General features: G+C 32.4%; 2 protein-coding genes across 3 annotated transcripts; one reads left to right on the top strand and one right to left on the bottom strand.

Annotated features, from left to right (window-relative positions):
* The first annotated feature begins 332 nt into the window (after window positions 1–332).
* Window positions 333–1,723, top strand: LOC146934817 (protein TIFY 5A-like). The gene is made up of 3 exons (XM_085706763.1): window positions 333–680; window positions 803–890; window positions 1,002–1,723. The coding sequence occupies exons 1-3, from the start codon at window positions 601–603 to the stop codon at window positions 1,209–1,211; spliced, it is 378 nt and encodes a 125-aa protein (XP_085562889.1). The 5' UTR covers window positions 333–600; the 3' UTR covers window positions 1,212–1,723.
* A 771-nt stretch (window positions 1,724–2,494) lies between these two features.
* Window positions 2,495–11,422, bottom strand: TOC64-III (translocon at the outer membrane of chloroplasts 64-III). 2 transcript variants are annotated; one of them, XM_085706762.1, is made up of 13 exons: window positions 11,039–11,422; window positions 10,781–10,933; window positions 10,543–10,667; window positions 9,372–9,497; window positions 8,817–8,999; window positions 8,505–8,649; window positions 8,055–8,223; window positions 5,534–5,668; window positions 5,050–5,250; window positions 4,099–4,226; window positions 3,974–4,025; window positions 3,478–3,547; window positions 2,495–3,120 (listed from the first exon to the last, which is right to left on the bottom strand). In XM_085706762.1, exons 1-13 carry the CDS (start codon window positions 11,254–11,256, stop codon window positions 3,050–3,052), a joined length of 1,776 nt encoding a protein of 591 aa, XP_085562888.1. In that variant the 5' UTR covers window positions 11,257–11,422; the 3' UTR covers window positions 2,495–3,049. The 2 variants fall into 2 exon arrangements, with proteins under 2 accessions (XP_085562888.1, XP_085562887.1); XM_085706761.1 differs by having other exon boundaries at window positions 2,495–3,056.
* Between the last annotated feature and the right edge of the window lie 4,054 nt (window positions 11,423–15,476).

Genomic DNA, 15,476 nt, shown 5'->3' with positions numbered 1-15,476 from the left:
TTTAATCCAAAAATTAGTAATAATTTAAAAGAAATGCTAACAAATGTTCTTAGAACACTTGATAAGAAATTTAAAGTAAAAAAAAATATCTTGAATTTATGTATTTAACATATTTAAATATCTCCTAAAAAAACATATTTAAACATTTTTTTATATGAAAATTATCAATTATTTCTATTCTTAAATCTTTAATAAAACCCATAATTTAAAGTGATGACCTTGATCCCGTGGTGCCGACACGAGTAAGGAGTGACATGCTTCCGGTGTGCGGTGACACAAATCTTATCTTAATTTTAAATAAAAAGACATTGAACACATGCTCTAATCTAAGTATCCTTTTCATTGTTAAAAACACATGTTCCAATTCTTAATGTAAGACAGACAGCAGTACAAGACAGCGCAACTTTAAACAAACCACCGTGTCTGTTCCCACGCCGAAATTTTCATTTCATTTTCCATTCCAGGCTCCAGCTGCACTTAAGCCATATATAATATACCTAGCTACTCTCTTCTCTCTATACCTTTAACATTAACACATCTCTCTCTCTCTCTCTCTCTCTCTCTCTCTCTCTCTCAAACTCTTAAGAAAATATAGTAAAAATGAGGAGGAATTGTAACTTAGAACTCTGCCTTTTTCCTCTCTATGATTCTGGCAATCACAACAACAGCAACCACCACATGTAAGATAAGAGAATGCTTTTCTTTGTATACCATTTCCATTTTTTCAATTTGTTAGACTATGATTTTCTTTTTATATTTGGGTATTAAAGTAATTCTTTGTTAATTTCTATCTCCATTGAAGGGAGGAAAGCCCAATGCAAAATCAGGAACAGCCGCTGACCATATTCTATGATGGGAAGATGTGTCTGACTGATGTCACAGAGTTTCAGGTATACTCATTACCGCCCTCTGTTCTTGACTAGGCCAATAACTAAATGAAAAAATGATTTTGCAATCTCTTTATAAAAATAAATAAATGGGTTAATGTGAATGTTGTGCAGGCCAAATCCATCTTAATGCTGGCAAATAAAATTAAGTTGCAAGAAAAAGTGAAGACACCGAGAGGGTCAGAGCGAACAACACCAACAATAGTGCAGCCTCCTCATCAATTGTATAGCCCTGGGTCTGGCCTTTCAATGAAGAGATCTTTGCAACGGTTTCTACAGAAGAGAAAGAATAGGGTCCAAGAAGCATCTCCATACCATCACTAGCAAAATCAAATTTGTCTTTATCTTTTAGGAAATGCTAACTTGTGTTATTGGAACATAAGTTAACTACAAATGAGAAGAAGTCAACACTTAAATTGCAAATAAATAGATGGAGATGATGGTCATAAGGAACATGGATTAGATAAAGCTGCATTAATTTCCTACAAGATCAATCCATTGAAGAAGTAAATCTTATCGACACAATAGAGCCAAGCATGTTGTGATTGATGAAAGGAAGAATTCAATGAGAAGGTTAGATTCTATGAAGATAGAGCCAAAAGTAGAAGAAAATGAGTTTTCTAAGATGTCAAATGAGGATCGCAATAAGAGGGTGGAAGAGTTTATTCAGAAATTCAATAGCAAATCAGACTCCAAGCATCAACTATTAATGACTATCAAATTTAGAAGGTCTTTCAGTGTTAGAATCAAAGACTATATTCCAAAAAAAATTGGTGTCTTGTATATTATGTACTTGTTTAATTAATGTTACATTTTGCTACTTTGGATTTTGTAAATGCACCACCATGTTCCCTTTCATCTTTTTAAATGTTTTCTTCTAACTAGAGAAATTAAAAAACTGAGATTCCTTTAAACGAAAAATAATCTATCCATTGAAAAATTAACGATTAAATTTAAAAATATGATATATTCAAATCTTAATACTTACAAGGGAAATGTTAACTAGTGCCCGGGGCACTCGTTAAACATAGTAAGTTTTTAATGAAAAGTTGTGTATTAAATGCATTAAAAATTGTAATAATTGACTTTTCAAAAGTAGTTACTAAATTTGGGATGCTTAAAGAGTGCCCCGTGGACACTCGTTAACAAGACCCTAATTATAATATTATATGGTGAACAACACGGAGTCACAATTACATCAAAATGGTGCGTTCCCTCTCGGGTGATAAAACCATCTGCTTCCATTTGATTAATACAATTTTCTCATGCTTGTTGCAACATGAAGCAAGGTTTAAACTTAAAGACTAGAGAAAGAAAATGGTGTTTGGTTAAGTAGTAACTAGTAATTGGTCCCCTGGCGCCAGGAAAACAACTTACAGGTAATGGCATGTCTAAGTTCCTCAATCTTATTGGACCTAAGTTTGAAATATTATACAAGTGAAGTGAAGTGACGAGGACATAAACCTAAATCTCCAATCTCACTTCTTTTATTCATCTTTCGAATTCTACTTTTAATATTTAAATTTATGTTTTTATTTTAAAAAATTTAAAAACAAAATAAAATATGGCATGGCTGCCACATCATCATTGAGGGCAAGTCCCTGTCATTTAATGAAGTGACATGTCATTCAAATTGAAAGTCAAAATAAGACAGGGACTAAATGCTTAGCGTTAACATGGTCTACTTTTGACATACATGAACAAATATTAAAATCCCGTGAAGTACAATCAACCAAAAAACAAATCCCGTGAAGTGCAAAGTATTTTTTAGAAAAATGCACAGCTTAATCCTGAGCTGTTACCAAGAGCATTCGCCTCATTTGACTGATATTACAATCCTAATATATTTACCTCGAGCAAAATTGGGATTCAATCTGATTACCAGGTATAAAATGCCGAGCCGCGAATGACAAAAGAATCAATATCATCTTTGCAGAAACCACAAGTCAGATTATTCCTGTATGATTATTGCAGCCAGAAACTCATCAATCGCCTCAGGGCATAAAAACCAGCATCATGTATCAGCGGTGTCACCCAACGTAGACCAATTATTCAGCTCTCAAATCTTGTATTCCCAATTATTTATCTACTGAAATAGTTTCCTCAATCTTTCAGCAGCTGAAGCAGCCCTTTTGTTGGTTGGCTCAAGTACAAGGGCATATTTAAAATCTGTATGCCAAATCTTTCATTAGTGTATGCTTTTGAAACTGATGAGGATAACAGAATGTAAACCCTGTCAATATGCAGTTGTCTTATTCAAACATTTGAATTTTGAACAGTCCTCTAATAATCATCAAAACATGATTTTTGAGTTCCCATAACCAACTAAAAGAAAAAATACTAGAAGCCCACAAATGGAAATCAGCTAAATATGGGCAATGGATCAACTTAAGCCCAATAAGCAAGAGCCAAGTGAAATCTTATATATTTTAGATAATTTTAGAACCAAATGAACTTCAACAAAAAGGAAATGTGCGGCAAATCATGTTAGCTATTAATAGCTTCGGATTGGCTCTCGAGTTTGAGAACCTCTTCAATTTTCTAGAGGAAATGAGAAAATGTAAACAAATTTGAGAATATAAGATCTTACCATCAATTGCTTCTTTGTAGTAGCCCAGCATCTCTCTAGCTGTACCTCTACGGAAGTAGGCCTTCACACTCTGTTTAAAACAAGAATAAAGAGAGGACGTTACTGAAAAATGCCCATGGCTATCTCATTCAAAAATACATACAATAATCACGTATATGAACTATTTAATTGGATTTTGTATGAAGAGTAAAGAATGAACAATAGCAGGAAATATTTTTTCCATAAATCTATTTCTTTCTCCTTTTCTCTTTGTTTTATTCCGAGTGTCGTATAGAAATTATATTAATCTAGGGGCAAAAATTGTTGGATCCAATACAACACAAAATGTATGTGTTCTTAACAAACTGAATAGCAATTCAATTATTAAGTCTTCATTTTCAACAAACATGTATATTTGTAATGATGACAAGATTTTGTCATAGTCTAAAATGACAGCCATCATTCAAACCAATGACATTAACTTCAAAGGATAAAGTTCTTCGAAGATGAAAGTTACCTTTTTGTCAAGACTTATTGCTTTTGTACAATCTGCCTCAGCTTGGAGATAACTGGATTAACAAAGAATAAATCCATTAGTTTGCAGGAAACTCAGAGAGAAATAGCAAAAGAATGAAACACTACCTTCCAAGTTCAAGATACGCTTGAGCCCTGTTACTGTAGTATGTTGCGTTATCGCCGCAGAGTTTAATAGCTTCAGTATAAAATCCAATGGCTTTCTGCCACTGCTTATCTTTGTAGGCTTGATTTCCCTGAATCATTGAACGATGAACCCCAAAAATAATGAGTGAGGAGAACAAACACAAAAGGAACTGAGAATTAACGAGTAAAACTATCAGATGCATCTTAATAAAAAGGGCAGCTTAAATTATAGGGGAAGTTCAAGGATAAATTACAACACCTAAAAAAAAGCATCATCCCTACATTTGCATAGAGAAAGTTATGAAAGACACCAAATGTAATGTTATCCCTGATGTAAAGTTGGAGATCATGTCATACCACAAGTTACACGATTTAAATACCCTGGGTCCATAGTACAAAACGGTGGAGAAATAGGAGATGTAAACCATCAAACAGATGTAAGACCTGCGATGTTGTATGGGACAGAATGTTGGGCGGTAAAGAACCAACATGAGAATAAAATAAGCGCAGCACAGATGAGGACGTTGCGTTCGATATGTGGTAACATCCAACGCAACATTTTGTCCCAAGACTACACAAAATAGGATTAGAAATGACAACATCAGAGAAAGGGTTGGGGCAGCACCTATCGTAGAAAAGATGGTGGTGGTTTGGGCATCTACAACGAAGACCTATGGATTATGTAGTAAGGAGAGTAGATCAGATGGAGGGTCATCAAATCACTCTAGGCAGAGGAAGACCTAGAAAAACTATTAGGGAACTTATTAAGAAAGATCTAAAGGCTTGGTTGTTGTTGTCGTAGATGGTTTTATAATATTATAATTTTAAACGTCACTGGTGATTTAGAACTATAACCATGCCAGTTACACAGAACAATTACAAAATAAAAATAAAAATAGGTGACTGCTGAATCTGATTCATTTGCAACAATACCTTCTCTTTGGCAATCTCAGCGGATTGTTCCTTGCTAACAACATTTCTTGATGTTTTACTTGTGGCAGCAATATCAGCCTGCTCTTGTAGACTTGTATACATGGTCTTTAGCGTGTCAAGCAAAAAGCGATCACCACCATAACGAGCTATCAGGGAAACTGAAACAGGATACTTGTCATAAAATCCCAATGGTACTGTGACCTGAAAAGATAAATTAGGAGAATATGAACAAAAGTCATTACAATCACAATTATGAAAGAGTGCCTATCATATATTTCATAAAATACCCATCAGGTGCATATTGGTAATTTGAATTCTATCACATATGAAAATCAAACAAAGAGTGCAATGATATTGATTGAGGAAACAAGTTTCCGTGAAATATAAACAAATTCTGAAAATACAGACAAAACAGTCACAAATATAAACAAAACAAAAAAAAACGGATAACATTAAGCAAGTTTCATGAGGGTGAAATCTTTACCTGACAGCAACCTGATATGCTAGCAATACTTAGCAGGCTAAATGCACGGCTCTGATAATCCTGTGATAGGATCTCCTTTCCACCTAATTTTGGAGGAGGATCAGCTACAGTAGGGATCACCAAAATTCCTTCGTCCTTAAGAGCATTAAGCCATTAAAATGTATTAAATTCTGAACAACTATGTTTCCCTTATCAGAATATAAATTACTAAAATACTAAATTGAAAACTTATAAAAATTAATATATTCAAAACCATAAATCGATTGAAAATATCCACTTTCATCTTTGAACGAATTTTCTGCATGTGTTCTGCAGTATATTCTCAGTAACTTATTTAGAAATGTTTTGCCCATTCAATATCAATGTTACGTTCACCATAAATTTGTAAAATTCAGCATAAATTTTAACCCTTAACAACCAGATATTATAATCCACCCACAACACACTTTGCTTGTCTGCGAATATATTGGTTAATTTTTATAAAGAGAGTTGGAAATACAAATTAAAGGTACTCCATACAAAAGCAATTAACCATGTTCCATTCACCAAAACCATAAGTTTGTTAAAATGCAGTACAGCTTTTAACTCTTTAACAATCACATTAAAATCTACCCACTATGATCTGTGAATGTACTCTTCTGTTTGTTTAAGAAAGCAAGAAGGATAAACCACTGGTAAAATAAACGCTTTAAAAAATGTGGCTAACATTGGAATGAGGCAGCATGAATATTGATTTCAAATCAAAAGGATCTGTGTGTTTGGTAAAAATAAGCTATAAGCTAGCTGATAGCTGAAAAGCTAGCATATAGCTGATGTCTTATAACTGATAGCTTATAGCTGAAAAGCTGGTTTATTAAAATTAGTTGTTGAAGTGGCTGATAAGTATAAAATGACATAAAAGGACATTTTTTTTTAAGTTATAATATATATATATATATAGACACACACACACATTTTTTCTAATGTATCTGATGTATTTATTTTTTAATATTTTGATTTATGGTTAGTTATGTTTTGGATCCCTATAAATATTCAAACTTTTGGTTTTAGTCTCCAAAAAAATTTCACTGACAATTTTGATCTCTGCTTTTTTTTTTTTTTTTTTGATACAAAAGAGGGCAAAAGCTCATTGATCTCTACTTTTATGAATCCCAAAAATAAGAGGAAGGTGGAAAAAAATGTAAGCAAGAATATATAGCATTTCTTTTAAGATATATATATATATATATATATATATATATATATATATATATAGCGTTCCTTAAAAAATAAAATAAAGCATGGAAGTTTTTTTTCAAAGGAAAAAATGTGGCAGTTGTTTTATTAAAAATAAGCTATGAACGTGGCAGTTATTTTTTAAGCCATGAACATGTTTTATTAAAAAATAATTAAATTAATAGGGTTAAAATTGGAAGAAAATATAAAAAGCTACCAGCTATAAGCTCAAAAGCTACTTGAAATAGCTTCTCAAAAAACGCTATAAGCTAGTGGAAAAAGTTTTTTACCAAACACATCTTAGGTTGCGTTTGGCCCAGCTTTTTTTAGGCATATAAGCTACTTTAAACTTAAAGTTAAAAATAACAGCTTAAAAGATAAAGTTAAAGTTGTTTGGTAAACATTGTTTTTTATTTCAAATTTTTTATGTTAAAGTTCTTGATAATATTTTCAAATAAAATCAATTTATTTTAACAAGCTCATATTTTATTATAAATCATTATAAATATTTAAAAAATGAATAAGATTTATAAAAAAAATTCATCCATTATCAGATTAAATAATTTTTATGATATTCAATAAATGATAACTTTTTTGATGATTTTTTTTCTGTTTTGTTTGGATAAAAATACCTTGTTATGATTTAAAAGATAAATATTTAATAATGAGAGAAAAGTTCTTTTAAAACTATATTTTTAATCAAATTTAGAGGCCTGAATAAATAATTCTTGATTAAATATATAAATATGAACCTTTAAATTTAATTCATATATTTTCTTTGAAAGAGCACATAAGTAAGTGTGATATAGTTAGAGAAATACTATTTACGAACCAGTATATCATTTGTCAATAAAAAAAAGTACCAATAGCAATTAACCAAAAAATGATAACGGCCCCCTAAAAATAAAATAAAAAATACATAAGCAATTGGAGAGCATATGACATTAGCAATTGGAGAAACAACGTCAAAAAAATTAAAATAAAACATAGGTTGTGTCCTCAATGGGATTCGAAGGGGAGAGCTCTAAAAATAAGTTGAGCGTGTTTTGTAAAAGTAACTCTCATCACCTTCTTTTAAAAGTACTTTTTTCTTATATTTCTTCTTTATAAAAAAGCAACTTTTTAGTTAAGGAGCTTAGGCTAAATTATGTTTGGCCCTACTTCTCCTAACAAGGAGATAATAAGTCCCCAAAAAGCTGGGCCAAACATGCTCTTAGTATATCAAAACAAGCTTATAAGCTAGCTTATTCGTGTTACCAAACACAGCCCAAAGATATATAGGGGAAGAGTAAAAAAAAATGATTACCTTCAAAAGTGAATTTACAGCAACACGCATCTCACTTCTAACAGATTTAGAGTTTTCCATCTCCACTTCGGATACATCAAATTTTTCATGCAATTGTGCTGAAACAGCTGGGTGAAGATCAGGCTTTACTATGCTCATCCACTCATCATGCACATGTCCAAATTCATGTCTGCAAATGGAGTGGCAAAAAAATATCACATTATTATTCAAGGCTTCCGCAAACGGTCATAATACACAACAAGTATAAATTAAGTAAACCCACAATGAGGAATACTAATTGAAAAGGAGAAGTTATGAGTTATGACATGATACAGAGTGAATAGATCAAAACACAACAAAACTGCTAAATGTAAAACAACTCTACCAAACCACAAGTTTAAAAATAAAATAAAAAACTTCCATTCAAGTTTTCCCGTAAAACTGCAAATTATAATGATATTTCCAACTAACCTTTGTAGAAATTGCATAATATTGGCAAGCAATATCAACGAAGAAGATTTCAGTTCACCATTTGCTTTTTGGCCAGAACACGCCTTCAAGCTGGGAACTTTAGATCTTATATAGTCTTCAAGATTTATATGCTTCAATACTTGCTCTGAAGATAATTGATAATTAAAAAAAATAACAGAATGCGATAGTAAGAACAAGCACAGGTTATTCAAAAATCACAAGCCAGCACACAAACTGAGGCAGGAGCTTTCGATGATAACCAAAACGATAGGGATTATATTAAACTGCAAAGGACACAACAAAAGAACATACTTCCAAAAAGCTTCTCGGTGGCTTTGATCACCACTTGAGAACTCCTGTCAAGAGGAACATTTAGGTGTTGAAAACAGTCATCGGCAATAATTATTTGCCGGGGACTGCGTTGCATTACAAAGGGTGCTTGTAAAAGTATATGGCCAACTCTACGCAGTATATCAGGATCCTTTGCAAACCAACCTGAAAAGAGAATTTCAGAGGTAAAATGAGTTTCAAAACTGAAGCAGATGGCAGAAGCATAGCATCTGCATATAAAAGCTAAGAAAGTGCCAGCAACTATAAGAAGACGGTTTAAATAAAACGGCTGTAATAGAACATCTTTTTATCCTGTTCTCGGTGTGTATTAGCTTACCCATTGTGTTCAACTGTTTATAATCAAAATATTGTCGAAGAAAGCATCTAAAAAAGCTGCTAAAAAGTAATCAATCCAAATTTGCACTTGATCTTTATACGATGCAAATATACTAATCGTTCAAAATAAATAAATCAAGCAGCCACTTAAGCACAGAAGCCCATATTTTAAATCAGAATAAATAAACGAATCAATCATACCAACAGTGTCCAGACTTGTTGAAACGGGTATGATTCCCCCATGAGAAACAGCACCATGTGAAGGTCGAAAGCCAAGTATCCCACAGAATCCAGCAGGCACTCTCACCCCTCCAGAAGTATCAACGCCTGTAATACACAATGGTGCAATCGTATGAGATACATTCAAATGTCAACATGTTAGTGATATTGAACCAGAAAACTATAAATATATTACGCAGACATATATAAGTACGCATTATGTGGCAACAAGAATGAATTCATTCAAAGTTACAGAAGCATCTTTCCTTAAAATTTATTAAGAGGTGAGCCTTAGGCTTTGTTTTGCGAGTTTGGAGGGGAAGGGAGGGGAGGGCTTGGGAAAAAAGGAAGGAGTAAGTGAAAGAAATAGAGGACATTGGGGGGTTAACTTTTCTTCAAATTATAAAACCCTCCTCATTTGGGGGAACTAAAACATTGTATCAGAGGAAGGTTTTGGGGGGTTTGAGAGGGTTTATATGAATTATTCAAATTTGATCTATGTTGTTATAATATACTTAAAAATAAAAATATATTAATCATAAGTATTAATTTATCACACTCTAAAAAAATACTCTTAAAAAAAATGTGAAAGATTTCTCAATTTTCCCCTATATTTCTCACCCCTTTTCCCTTCCCCTCCCCTCCCCTCCAAACTCCCAAACAAAGCCTTAGGGAATAATATATCTTGTCGATTGATTAGAGTTGGAGCCTTTTAGGCAATTGGGAAGTCTGGATTTTGTTTTGAAAATCCATGAGTTTGTGTGTTGTTGTTCATTCAATAATAATAATAATAATAATAATAATAATAATAATAATAATAATACATTCTTTTCATTCCCAATCTGAACCGGTTGAATCACCCCATAGTTTTACACATCCCATCTCCCTATCATTTTGTAGTATGGAGTCAAGATACTTGATGTCTGGTTATGAAAAGAAGATCTTTCACTGGTCAAATTGAGTGTATGGTAGCTTCAAATTACTAATAATAAATTTTGATAGCTATCATCGGAAGTTTAGTTGGCATCCATTGAACAAGTAATAGGTTAGTTTAGAACATGCGTACTAGAAACCATAATTGACTGGCTACTAAACAAATATGTTTGAAGCATGTTAATAAATGAGTAGTAAAAAGATATAAGAAGAAGCTGACCCAAGGAGAAATCAACTAAATTGGCAGCAACAGCAACGGCAGCACCACTAGAGGAGCCGCCAGGTAGACGAGCGGGGATAGCGGGATTGGTAGGGGTTCCAAAATGCTTATTTTCGCCACTGATGCTGAATTAATAAAGAAGTAACAATTATTATTACGATTACGATAATTATAATTATATGATGAAGTAAAAAAGGGTATAGTTAGGGTTTATTGGAGGAACGAACGACGAACGAACCCGTAAGAGAGGTGGTCGAGAACGGTAGTAGCAATACAGGTAGCACCAGATTGAACAAGAGAAGAAACTGCAGGGGAAGTAGAAGAAGCAGGTTCGTGCGTCCTTGCCCATTCCGGATGACCAAACGTAGACACGTGTCCTTCTATGTCAAATCTGTTTGTTCAAATTCAATTCAAATCAATTAGAATTCATTGTTATTAGGTTATTAGGTTATTAGAAACGAAACGAAACGAAACGAAACGAAAAGAAAAGACATACAAGTCGGAGATGGCGAAAGTGAGAGAAGTGAGTGGATGAGGAGCTTTGGGAGGAGCAGGAGGCGGAGGAGGAAGCAACTGAAGCTTTTGAATGAAAGCACCGAAATCCTCTTTCACAGTTTGTTTAAGCTTTCTCGTTAAAACATAAATTCCTGCTAAACCCAAACCCAGTAATACCCATAAATTGTTCGAAGATTGAGAGGACGCCATTGATTTCATGAAATCAAATCAACTCTGTGACAGAATCAATCAATATAACAACACTCCTCACTCCTCACCCGCCGCCTCAGCTTCTACTAAGTTCGTTCGTTCGTTCCTTCCTTCTATCTATCTATCTTCTTTCTTCTATAATCTAATCTAATCTCTCCACTCTATCGCCTCCTACAACCCTCCCATATAGCAATATCAATATAGATAAATATAAATAAATAAATAAATAAATAAAATATAAATGAGTAAACTATAAAATTATCTCTCTCAACTTAGTCCATCACTTTATTGAAATTTTATTTAAATTAATCTTTGACAAAATTTTCTCGATTAAGTTCATGTCTTTATATTTTTGTCGAATAATAATATGAGATCTGATTGAAATTTTTTTGACAAAAATACGGATTCGTTTTAAACAATAATAAAAACATACTAATAAGTTCCTGTGAGGTTGGCTCGGTTGGCAGGGAAGCAGGGACATTGAATAATTTATGCAGGGGTCAGGTTCGAACCCTGGGCACCTCATTTCTCCACATTGAATAATTGTGTGAGTTCTAACCACTAGGTTATTATACCAAAACTAGGCTATTAGACCAAAAAAAAAAAAATACTAATAAAAACATATATCAAAAAAAAATACTAATAAAAACATATATCAATTTGATGGTTGTATTTTTCTAGGGATATGTTATCCAGTGCCCTAAGGGCAATAGTTAAAGAAACAAAAAATGGTAAGTTTACATTGAATTCATCAATTTTTTAACTTTTAAAATTTAAAAAGTCAAATCTATCATTTTTTACCATTTTTCAATACAACATTTCTAAATTTATCCTCTTAACCAATGCTCTAAAAGCACTCTTTAGCATTTTTTTTTTTACTATAGCAATGGAAAGAATAACAAATAAGAGGGTTTTAACTTTTTTATTGTTACACGATTCACTTTGTAACCTGATTCGCTTGTGTGTCCTCGGTGGCAGCCTTCTCATACATGGTTCATCAAACGCAACCTCGATGCTTCATTTTTCTATGTGTTAAATCGAAACAATGAGTTGATTTTCATTTAATGGATGAAGTGAGTTTTTCCATTAGAGTTAAAACACTTTGGTTATAACATCTCACAATTAACGATGGTGAAGCAACTAGACTCCTTGGATCTATGGAGGGGATCATCGAGTTGACATTCAATAATGATATGTTTTGTATGGACTCTAAAGTGGTATTCGATGTTTTTAATTGATCTTCTCATTATTTGACGAAAGTAGGTGTTAAATTTGCTAAATGAATATACTTTGTTGATGTCTTCTTTAACAACTCTCGGATGAAGTTTTCTACATTTGGAGCTCATGTATGCTCCATTTACCGTATGCTCTATTTAGTTTATTTAAGGTCTTGAATGAATGATGTAACGTCCTCCTTTTATTTAATTATTTTTATTAAGTTAGAGTCTATTTATGTGATTTATTTAAATATGTGAGGTGTTAGTATTTTATTAAGTGGCATTATTATATTATTTATAAGAATATGAGAATTATTAGAGTAAGTAGATTTGGAGGTAGTTTTGAGATTAGATGTCTTTTTATGATTTAGTCGATTTATTTTGATGAGTGGTATTTTGTTATGTTATATGTTGGTATTTACTAGCATAATATATTTGTTATTTGTTAGAGATATATTTGTTATTTGGTGTAGAAATATATTTGTTATTTGTTAGAGATATATTTGTTATTTGGTGTAGAAATATATTTGTTATTTGTTAGAGATATATTTGTTATTTTGTGTAGAAATATATTTGTTATTTGTGAGAGATATATTTAATTTAGAAATAAATAAGATTATGAGGAAAAGAGTAGTTTTGAGGTGTAAGAGAAATAAGAAGGTGTTATAAATAGAGAAGTTAGGTTTTTGGAAAGAGTTTACCTTAAACCGCTTTTTGGAAAAGAGGAGAACAAGAAAGAAGAGAAGAAAAGAGAAAAGTCAAGAGAAGAGGAGAATACTTTAGGAAAGAAGAACGCTGCTGCTGATTCAAGAATTAATCTAAGGTGAGGGTGAGACTATCTTGCATTAATATTAAGTTGTTAAATCATTAGATTACATCTAACAAGTTGGGGAGAGTTTGTGAAAATTTGAGAATTAGGGTTTTGAGAGAGATTTGATGATTAAAAGATGAAAACTTGTTGAATTGATGTAGAAATTATGTACAGACCTTAGATAATGTAGAAATTATGTACAGACCTTAGATAATCCATAGGATGATTATTGGAAGTAGTTTTGAGGTTAGAACCATGAGATTAGGTGAAACTTGGAGAAAATCTGCATTCAGCCCGAATTTTGATATTAAAACTGAAATTGATTGGTGCCGAATTGGTCTTAGGTGTAAACACGAAAGTTGTAGGTATGGATGTTAGATTTCTAATGTCGTTGGTCTCACGTCAAAATGATATATAGAACTTGAGTTATGCTCAAATTACTGCACGTAGGTCACAGTAAATTTTTATGAACTTTCAGCACAACTTTTCCGAATTTAAAATGAAAACTGGTATTGATCGGTACAGAATTGGTCTTAAGCGTAAACATGAAAGTTTTAGATAATTTTGTTAGCTTTCTAGTGGCTTTGGTTTGACGTGAAAATGATGTTTGGTCTGTGAGTTATGATGAAAATACTACAGGGAGGTCTTAGCAAAATTGTACGGTGACAGCATTCTTTGTTTCATGTTTTTGCGTTTTGTTCATTTGTTTTTGTTTTGAATTGATCTTTGTTGTAAACATGAAAGTTGTTGATATTTGTGATATCTTTCCAGTAGCTTTGGTTTGACATTAAAATATGTTGTGGATAATTTATTATGTTTTTACAAAGATACTTAGTGAATTATTGTCGATGTTTAAATACGATGTTATATGAAGTTGTTTATGATTGATGAATATGATGTTTTAAGATGTTGTTTATTATCATTTGATATTGTTATATTATGATATGACATGAATTATTTATGTGATCCATATGTTGTCAAGATGCTAAGATGTTAAGATGTTAAGACGTTAAGATGATAAGAGTTGTTAAGTCGTCGAGTCGTTATGAAGTCATCAAGTTGTTAAGATGTTATGTTGTCAAGATGTTAGGATGTCATAGATGTTCATGATGTTGTTTAAGTTGTCAAGTTGTAGGAAGATTGAGTCCATTGCATACTCATTAAAGATGGGGGCTTTAGGCCCGGCAGCTTTATGCTCAAACTATGTTGGGGGCTTTAGGCCCGGCAGCTTTATGCTCAAACTATGTTGGGGGCTTTAGGCCCGGCAGCTTTATGCTCAAATACGTTGGGGGCTTTAAGCCCGGCAGCTTTATGCTCACTTGTTGAAGAGCCTAATTACGCTCATATGTGTTGTTGAATGGTACCACATGCATTTGCATATCAAGAGGTTTCACGATGATTTAAGTTGTTAAGTTGTTAAAAGTTGCATTGTCAAGTTGAGTCGTGTTGTCGAGTCAAGTGTTAAGTTGAACATGATTTAATGATAATATTTGATGATGATATTGATTATGATTGATACGACGCTAAAATGATAAATGTTTAATATGTTACTGATGTTTTATGTTGTTAAATGCATTTTGATGATGATGTTTGACGATGATGTTGTTCATGTTTGATGTTGTTTAGGATTGATGATGATGTTGATTATGATTTGCTTATGATGGTTGAATATGAAGTTGTTATGATAAGATGTTATGTGATTTATGATATGTTGATATGTGAATATGATAAGATGTTATACGTTTACTAATGATGATGTATGATGATTCCTCGTGATTATATTTAAGATGGATTGTTTGTGATTATGTTTATGGTTGATATATAATGTTATGAGATGGTTATGATTAGTACTTGATGTTATATGATGATGTTTATGTCTATGATTAAGATGCTATGATTAAAAGGATATATGATAATGCTTATGACTAATATTTGTAGATATGTGATGATATTTATATGATGATATACTATGAAGTATATGACTAATGTAGGAAGAATAATGACACTAGCTAAGGAAGTTTAAGTTGTTAGATATGATTAATGAATTATTAATATGTTTAAGTTGTTGAATGTACTTTATATGATTTATATGCTTAATATTATTGTTTGAGAAATCTCACCCCTCTGCTTGGAAATGTTGCTCTTCGTATGGGTAACTTGCAGGTAACCAGGATTAGTTGCGGTCGTGAGTGGACTCCTCA

Source organism: Medicago sativa, chromosome 4, assembly GCF_051527215.1.
Source record: "Medicago sativa cultivar Bolivia chromosome 4, Bolivia_mono, whole genome shotgun sequence".
NCBI classification, from domain to species: Eukaryota; Viridiplantae; Streptophyta; class Magnoliopsida; order Fabales; family Fabaceae; genus Medicago; species Medicago sativa.
The sequence above is the reverse complement of the archived record's forward strand: the minus strand, read 5'-3'. Positions and strand labels throughout refer to the sequence as shown.

Bases quoted from the DNA above. Each gene is read 5' to 3' on its own strand.
- LOC146934817 (XM_085706763.1), top strand. From the start codon at position 601: ATGAGGAGGAATTGTAACTTAGAACTCTGCCTTTTTCCTCTCTATGAT. The intron at 681-802 runs GTAAGATAAGAG...TCTCCATTGAAG, and splicing joins AACAACAGCAACCACCACAT to GGAGGAAAGCCCAATGCAAA. The intron at 891-1,001 runs GTATACTCATTA...AATGTTGTGCAG, and splicing joins CTGATGTCACAGAGTTTCAG to GCCAAATCCATCTTAATGCT.
- TOC64-III (XM_085706761.1), bottom strand. From the start codon at position 11,256: ATGAAATCAATGGCGTCCTCTCAATCTTCGAACAATTTATGGGTATTA. The intron at 10,934-11,038 runs GTATGTCTTTTC...TTGAACAAACAG, and splicing joins ACTTTCGCCATCTCCGACTT to ATTTGACATAGAAGGACACG. The intron at 5,251-5,533 runs GTAAAGATTTCA...TTATCTTTTCAG, and splicing joins GCATATCAGGTTGCTGTCAG to GTCACAGTACCATTGGGATT.